The sequence below is a fragment of the Loa loa genome (genome assembly GCF_000183805.2).
Source record: "Loa loa unplaced genomic scaffold supercont3.20, whole genome shotgun sequence".
Classification (NCBI taxonomy): Eukaryota; Metazoa; Nematoda; class Chromadorea; order Rhabditida; family Onchocercidae; genus Loa; species Loa loa.
Window position 1 is genome coordinate 19,256 of NW_018108200.1, and position 8,106 is coordinate 27,361.

Sequence of the window (8,106 nt, forward strand, 5' to 3'; positions counted from 1 at the left end):
TGGACAATATGAGTTAGCGAATGAATTGAAATGAAGTATCAGCAGGGAGGAGGAATTATCAGCAAGGATATAGCTTATTGTTCAGGAATGATATAGCTTATTGTTCAGCAAGGATATAGCTTATTGTTCAGGAATGATATAGCTTATTGTTCAGCAAGGATATAGCTTATTGTTCAGGAATGATATAGCTTAAGTAAATTGAAATTATTTATCAGTTGAAAGAATGAGTTTATCAAGTTGAAAGTTGTAAAAATAATACTCGATTAAAAAAGATATTCGAATTAAGAATCGATCAAAGGAATGTGAGATAAGCTTTCTAGCTTTGTCTAAATGTTTCAGTCTTGAGAAAGTAAGCTATAGCAATTGTTACCTGTTCACTTTTCTTCACGTCACATCGATGTTAACCTTTTTCTGCTTTTTCATTTTTGCACGTGAATGCCTTTGACGTGATAAATCCGTAGATTGATCCGATCAAGTAAATGCTCGATCTTTTCATGTCATCAGATGTCGTTATGCTTATGTTAACTGATACTGATATAACTCTGGGCTTGTCAGTGCTAATTTCGAAAACTGTTCCATACGCGATACAGTGCCTATGTATATATATATGTGTTTGTATATGTGTGTGTGCGTGTGTGTGTGTGTGTGTATGTGTGTATATGTGTGTGTGTGTCTGTGTGTGTATGCGTGTGTATGTGTTGTGTGTATTAAGCTATCAACGGGACTCCTAATCTAGACTTTATTTTATTAATTTGGGACTTCAGATCTAGGCTTCATTTCATTAGTCGGTGACTTCAGATCACTCCTCTAATCATTCACTATATGCCATTCATTAGTTCTCATATTCTTTTTTCATATTTTCCGGAATGTTATTATCCTGATAGCGTTGTTGAGTTTGCTAATTTAAATTGTTGCTCTCATCAAAATTCAAAAGTCGAATGAATGTCAAAATTTAAAACTATCAAAATTCAAAAATTCAAATGAATTATAAGTCATTTCATTATTTGAATGATAATTTCGTAGTTATGAATTTTTTTTTTGGTCAACTGAAAGTTGATTGTTTTTCATTTAAGCTAATGTGTACATTATTGTCTTTTGTAAATTTAAAAATTCAACGAATGATTGAGAGAGTTTTAATTTATCGGAAAAGATCGTTTAATTTCGCTTACTTTAATTTTCACATTCCTGTCTGAGTGTATTCTAGAAGTTTCCTTCAATGCAACTTTTATTTCCTTCAAATTGAATCGACAAAATGTATGAAATGACTGACTATACAGTGAAATGTTTCAAAGAATAATACTTTAATTTCGTTTAATTGGAAAGGATAATTAGGAAGTAATTAGTTAGTATGGAAGCAAAAGATGGAAAGGAAAAAAAATGAAATGCTTAGGATACTAATTGGTAGCTCCTTGTTAGAATTTTCTTACATTTGCACTTTAAAATTCATTTTTTTTTGGACGGAGAAAGCAAAGGAAAATGAGAGAGAGAAAGAGAGAGAAGGAGAAGGGAAAATTTAATTTCATTTTTCTCAACCAACGCGTACCATTCCCTTTGTTACTGCAGTCCCCTTTTGCATCATCGGTTGAGCGGGCACCTGAAATTCCGGTAATGAAAAAAAAAAATTATGAAAAAGTTTTTCCGGTAAAGAAAGAACTGTAATGAATATCTTCCGATCAATTGATCAGGAAATTAGAAAGGTACTGGTGGTGAAGTGCATGTTACCAAACCTTAAGTTTTTGCATACTCAGTTTTGCATAAATTAAAAATTACAAAGAATTTTTTATTTTAATTTCTAATTTTAATTTTTTTTAAAATAAAAAGTTGCAATTATTGATAAAAGATGCTGAAGAGAAGAAAACAGATGGAGAGATGAAAGAATGGGAAGGAAAAGCAGGAACTGATTTCATTGTAATAATTTTAATTTTAAAACAAAATTTGGATCAAAGATTTTCTCGTTTATCAAAGAAACGAAATTTGTTTTCGGTATCTTTAAACACTCAACTTTTCTTCCCTTCTGGTTTTAATACCACTGAAAAATTTGGATAATGCAATAATGAATGACTACTTTAGCTTACTGCAAGATATCAATAACTTAGATAAATTCCAAAATTTTGCTAACCTGTTTTGTTGTTCGCTTCTGCTCCATTAATGTTTCAGTCTGCTCTACAACCGCTAAAAAAATTTAATAATTGCATGCTTTAATTTATGAAACTTTGAAAAAAAAAGATTTGAAAATTTTAATTATCATTCATTTGCCTTAACTTACGTCCATATTCCGGTGGTGGTGGTGGCCATTGGCGTTGATTTGGCTTCACAGGTAATCGTGTTTGAAGAATATCAACATCCTGCTGAATTTGTTGTTCAAATTCTGGTGGTGGCCATTGGACAGCTTTTAGTCGAGAACCTAATAAATTTTTGTTAAATTTATAAAATATGTATATATTTCAAATGCTAAGATGTATCAGTCTTTCAAATAAAATGGTCCAAATTTGAAGGATCTTATCAATGTGAGTGAAATGATTGTCATTGTACTATGATGAGGAATGTATACGTCAACAGCCAAGAAAACACTGCCAGGTGTGTTAATGAGCAATGGGAGGAAGTTCTAAACTACTTTATTCCAATAAACAACAGTTGAAGTAAGCAGAAAAGAATTTCACCTCAATAATTTTCAAAGAGGTCACCAAAAGATCAAATAATTTTCATGATTTCGAGAAAATTTAATGCTGTCATTTTAATTGTTTTATTTTCATTCATTCATTTATTCATAATTTCAACAGAATAACAATTGATATCAATTTAAATTCTTCTGTATTTTTAAGATTAAAATTAGTCATTTAGAGAGGGAACTTACCTGAAGATCTAATTGTACGAACTTCACTTTCAGGTGGTGGCCAAACTCTTTGTAAATTATGCGGAACACTTTTACCCCAAGCTGTACCTGTTTCCATTTCCATTTTTTCCTAAAATTTTTACAAAAAGGTATTTCTTTTAGATTAAAATTTTAATTGGAATTATTATTATTTAAGAATATTTCATACGAATTCATCTCTTACATCGCGTCTCCAAGCTGTATCTTCTGCTGCTTTAGTTACCGTTACATTTTGCCTGTAAGAAAAAAAAAAGAACGTTCAAATTGTCACTCTTTATATAATTAATGAAGATAAATAAATGCTGATATTAGTTAAGAAAGAATTTTAAATTTTAGGTTTATCCATGTATAACATTTGCGCCCAAAATGAAAACTACGACAATTATTAAATGTTTCCACTTTTCTTTTTTTTTTGCTACCTTTGGCAATGAGTATAAGAGCCAACTCTAAAGAAAGTAAATTTGGATGCCATAATATGGATAACTTAATCATTCATAATTGAACTGATAATATTATAAGCTTATATGATGATTAATCAACGGTCATAACTAGCATTTAACCAAATGCATAATACTAAATGACCAGGCATTTCAAATGTCCAGCTTGCATAAGTTTGGATTTTCAGATTAAAAAATAAAAAAAAATAATTGAGTTGAAATGTACAAACCGTGGTGCGATATTTTCATTTTGTGGTGGTGGCCAAACATGTCCAATACGACCTGGCTGATATGCACTTCTGACCGATTGCGCACCAATAATTTCACCCTGTAAATTTCAAAACTTATTCAGAAATAGTAAAATTGCACCATTCCTACTACTTTACTCTCTTCTGGAAGGGCACAATTTTGCATTGGCCAAAAGTAATAGGAAATTCAAAGTAATCAATGGAATATTCTATTCCAAACGAAATCTAAAAACCTGATTGTCGGGATGCCATTCACCAGCTTTAACTCTCGGAACATCTCTCATTTCTTTTGCTTCCTCCTGTGGAAATTCATTCCATTCTACCCGAGTTGTTTGCATTGGGCGTGGAACAATTACTGTTGGCTAAAATATTGGTCCAAGTTCGAAATACTTTCTTTGAAATTAACTAATACTCTCTCACAGTTTGCATTTCTCATTCATTTCCACCCAAGAATTAAAGAGTTTAATTCCTGAGAAATCTTGCAAAAAGAGCTTGCACTTTAGTTTTTTAAAACTTTGCTGAAGTTCGAAATTTCGAAACTTTTCGTGATATTAATTATCAACTGTTAAATCTAAAATTAACTTATTAATTACTAAGGACTAACAGTTATAATGTTCAGGTTTAGCCCCCGAGAAATCTTGCAAAAAAGAGCAGTTTGAAGTATCTGTAAGTTTAAATTTTGAAACGAGGCTAGTCTTATCGTTTACCAGTCCTTTTTAAAGTTTGAGTGAATTTGATCAAAAAAAATTGAGATAGACGATCGGACAAAACAACCAACTGTAAGCTCATGGCTAGTAGATATGATCAAATATCGGAAATCACGGAACTACTTATCAAAGATATAGTTCACAAATGGATAATCAATCAATAGTCCATATAACAAACCATTAATAGATATTTATGAATAACAGAAAATAATTCAAACTAAAAACATCACAGATTTTCATAAGTTTAATCCTTATTGTATGAAATGCAGAAATCTCTCAAATATACCTTAACTTCAACACTTCCGTGTAAATCTGGGATAGTAATTCTTGCCGGTTGAGGAGCTTGAATTTCAACTGGTACTCGATTTTGTGTTACCCATGATTGATCTTCCTGAAATTTATACAAAAATGAATTGGATAAAAAAATCAATAAATTAGGATTTCCACCTGTTTAATTTCATCAGATTGAAGCAAATTTAAAGTACCATAGAAAATTTCTCGAATGAACTTTTAAATGAACAGTTCTATTTGCAATTCCTACCAGCTGTACTTTTGGTAGGAATATAAATTCAAACACGAGAATATTTACTTTTTAATTTGTAATGGAAAAAGTTTAATTTGTTTACTAAAAACTTCACAAGTCTGCGCCCTTTTATAGTACTTATGATACTGTGTAACATAAGACATACAAACTTGATGTAAACTTAAATCTTCAAACTACTATATCAAATAACGCGATACAGTATGATATTATTTGTATAAGCGACTATCGTATATCAAAAAATACAGTACATTCTTACATGGTACACTACATTTTTTACTTAATACAGCTCATTCTTACGATGTATTCATTGTAATGTTGATGATCTCATACAGTGAAGCTCATATATTTCATAAAATAAGAATGATGATGATTATATGTTACGTATGATGCAAGTGAAGGAAGAGTTACCTGGGTATGTATTGGCTTTACTTCTTGTTGCGGTAACATTTCCGCAGGTTTAATAAGATTGTTCAGGTAAGCTTGCTGTACATCACCACCTCTCATCACTTGAATTTTGTTTCCAGTGTTCGGGATTAATTGCGTTGCTGATGTCTGTTGTTGAGCAGGTGTTCGAGATACTGGTGCTACCTGAGCTTGCAGCACGCTTCCTCCATTTCGTTGTGCTGATAATTTATGACCTATTAGACCACCTCTAACTGCTGTTGTTGCTGCAGATGCAGTTTGTTGTCCAGGTTTTGCTGGTACTGCTGGACCTTTTTTTTGCTGCTGTTGCTGAGGCATTTGTTGCACTTGCTTTATTGGTGCTTGTTTTGCCGCTTGTACTTGAGTCTGTTTTGCCATCATTTGAGGTTGCTTTTCCGGTATCTGAGATTGTCTTGTTGGTACTTGAGATTGCGGTTGATTAGGCTGTTGTTGCTTCTTTTGTAGTTGAACATTCGATGGTTGATTTTGCTGCAAATTTTGAGCTCGAACTTGTTCTTGTTGAGCTTGTTTGGCAGCCATTATCTTGGCCTGTTGCTGGACACGAAGTTGCTCTGCGCGTTCCTGTTCCGCTTTAATCCGAGCCTCTTGTTCCGCTCGCCGTATTGCCTCTTCCTCAGCCCTTTTCTTGGCTTCAGCTTGTGCCTGCCTTGCCTTTGCTTCAGCTTCGGCTTGCTTGGCCTTCGCTTCAGCTTGTGCCTGCTGAACACGCATCTGAGCTTCACGTTGGGCACGTTCTTGCGCTTCCTTTATGGCTTGCTGCTGGGCCAGCTGAGCTCGTTGAAGGGCTTCTTGCTGTGCTTTCTCCATTGCTTCTTTCTGCTCAGCAATAAGTTTTGCCTGGCGTAATTCAATTTGCGCACGAGTTTCCGCTTCCCTTCTCTCAACTTCTGCTGGATCCAATTCAATCTGTGGTTGTCCTTGTGGCCTAATCACTTCATGCGATTCCGTCCGTGTTGTTGTCTCATGAACTAAAAGTTTGAAAATGAATTTCTTTCACGATTTCCTTTGATGATCATTTTGAAGAACGAAATCTAGAAATCGTTGAATAATAATGAGGAAAGTGAACAGATCAAAATGTTCCATGCAGGTCAAAACAGGTCAAAAAGATACTTTGAAAGCGCATTTGTCCACAAAATATTTGACCAGCTTTAAAAATACTAAATTAGAAAGCTAAAGAGAAAATTGAAAGATTAAAGACTGTAGGTGACAAATCAAACCTGTTTTAGTATGTTGATCATCAACGCTGCTCATTGTCCCTGTCGTGCTCTGGTTCACGTTTGGTGTCATGCTGGTAACCATTTTGAAACCTGAACCTTTGCGTAAAGTGACTGGTACTTCGTCTTCCTCCTCCTCCTCCTCCTCTTCATCTTCCTCGATATTGTGCGGCATTTTTTGGACTGTAACAGTCAATGGGAAATTTTCGCTGAGCTAATTCAGAAAGAAAATACTTAACATTAAATCATTTCGCTTTCAGCAATATGTGCACTCTTAAAATTAATAAATTAATTAACCGATATATTGTGGTTAAATAATAATATATATTGCCAGCCTATAAGCTATGGAACAAAATTTTTGAATTTGAATATCACCGAACCGCAAAAATTGCTCAGCTGGAAAGAAATTTCACAATGATTCTAATATATTCTTGACAATTTTAAAAGTCAATGCTGACTGCTTGCTTCAGTTGAGTGTAAAATTTAAAGTTGAAAAATATTAATTTCACAAATCCGAAATTTCAACCATGAAATTTTAAACTTGAAATTGTTGACTTTGAATAATTCTGTTCAATTTAAATTTCTACATCACAGCAAAGATAACAAGGATAGAATTTTTGTTTTCAACATAGAAATATACATTACTAATTAAATATTTATTTCGATCAATGCTTGAAATCATGAATTGTTCGGGAATTAATCAACAAAATTATTGCTAATAAATGAACAGTAAGAAAGAAAACGTGCACTATGTGCTGTTTTTTTCTAGATTTTTAATCATTATCCAATTGTATCCGGAAATGTGCTTCACGTCCGGAAATATACAGAATACGAAAAATCACAAAATATTCACAGAATACGGAAAAGTGAGGTAAGCCTTAGTACTTGGAAGTCCGGAAGGATTAAAAATAATTAATTTTTGAAGTAATTTTGGAAATTAATTCTTGCTGGAAAAATTCTTGTTTCCCAAATTTCTGCCAATGCATTTAAATCCCACACATTCTTATCTACAAAAAGAGTTTTTTGAAATTTGTGAAAGTCAAACAAAATCAACTTTTTAATTTTCTTGATATTACCTATGAAAATAACCGAATAGTCATTTGAGATAATTTAGATTATGCGAATAGAGAACTACCTGATCAGGTTTCCAAAATTGAACTTCAAAATTTTTCCTAAAACAAAGCTACTCCAATTTTAGATCAACTCCTGCAACTGGTTGTAGACATTGACCATAACTATCGTATTGATATCAGTTTTCTTGTTTTTCTAATCGGAAACGGTTTAATCAGTGAGAATAATTTTTCAATATTTTAATGACCAGAGGAAATGTACCGGGAACGAATGATGACGGGATCTTTTGAAGTGGTACTTGGTCGGCCAAAAAGATAGTTTTAATTATGACAGAATTCAACAGTTTATCAAAATACTATCGAGTTCAATGGGACATATTATTAATCGAGGTAATAATAAGGTTAGATTAAATTAGGTTAGGAGCTTAAATTACCTGAATTTAAGCAGTAGAGAGGCAAATGGAGTAAAGTGAATTTAATTACAAATTATCAATTATATAATTAATGCCAAGCAAGGTGTTTTAATTAACATTCATTCACATTTAAAATAAAGTCAACAGATCATCTGAT

The 8,106-nt window shown here is 32.7% G+C and overlaps 1 protein-coding gene across 1 annotated transcript; it reads right to left on the bottom strand.

Moving 5' to 3' along the window:
• Nucleotides 1-1,525: 1,525 nt before the first annotated feature.
• On the bottom strand, nucleotides 1,526-6,656 carry LOAG_16794 (hypothetical protein). The gene is made up of 10 exons (XM_020449452.1): nucleotides 6,470-6,656; nucleotides 5,217-6,220; nucleotides 4,551-4,655; nucleotides 3,791-3,919; nucleotides 3,540-3,637; nucleotides 3,057-3,108; nucleotides 2,855-2,963; nucleotides 2,267-2,404; nucleotides 2,120-2,172; nucleotides 1,526-1,594 (listed from the first exon to the last, which is right to left on the bottom strand). The coding sequence occupies exons 1-10, from the start codon at nucleotides 6,639-6,641 to the stop codon at nucleotides 1,529-1,531; spliced, it is 1,926 nt and encodes a 641-aa protein (XP_020307002.1). The 5' UTR covers nucleotides 6,642-6,656; the 3' UTR covers nucleotides 1,526-1,528.
• Nucleotides 6,657-8,106: the final 1,450 nt, after the last annotated feature.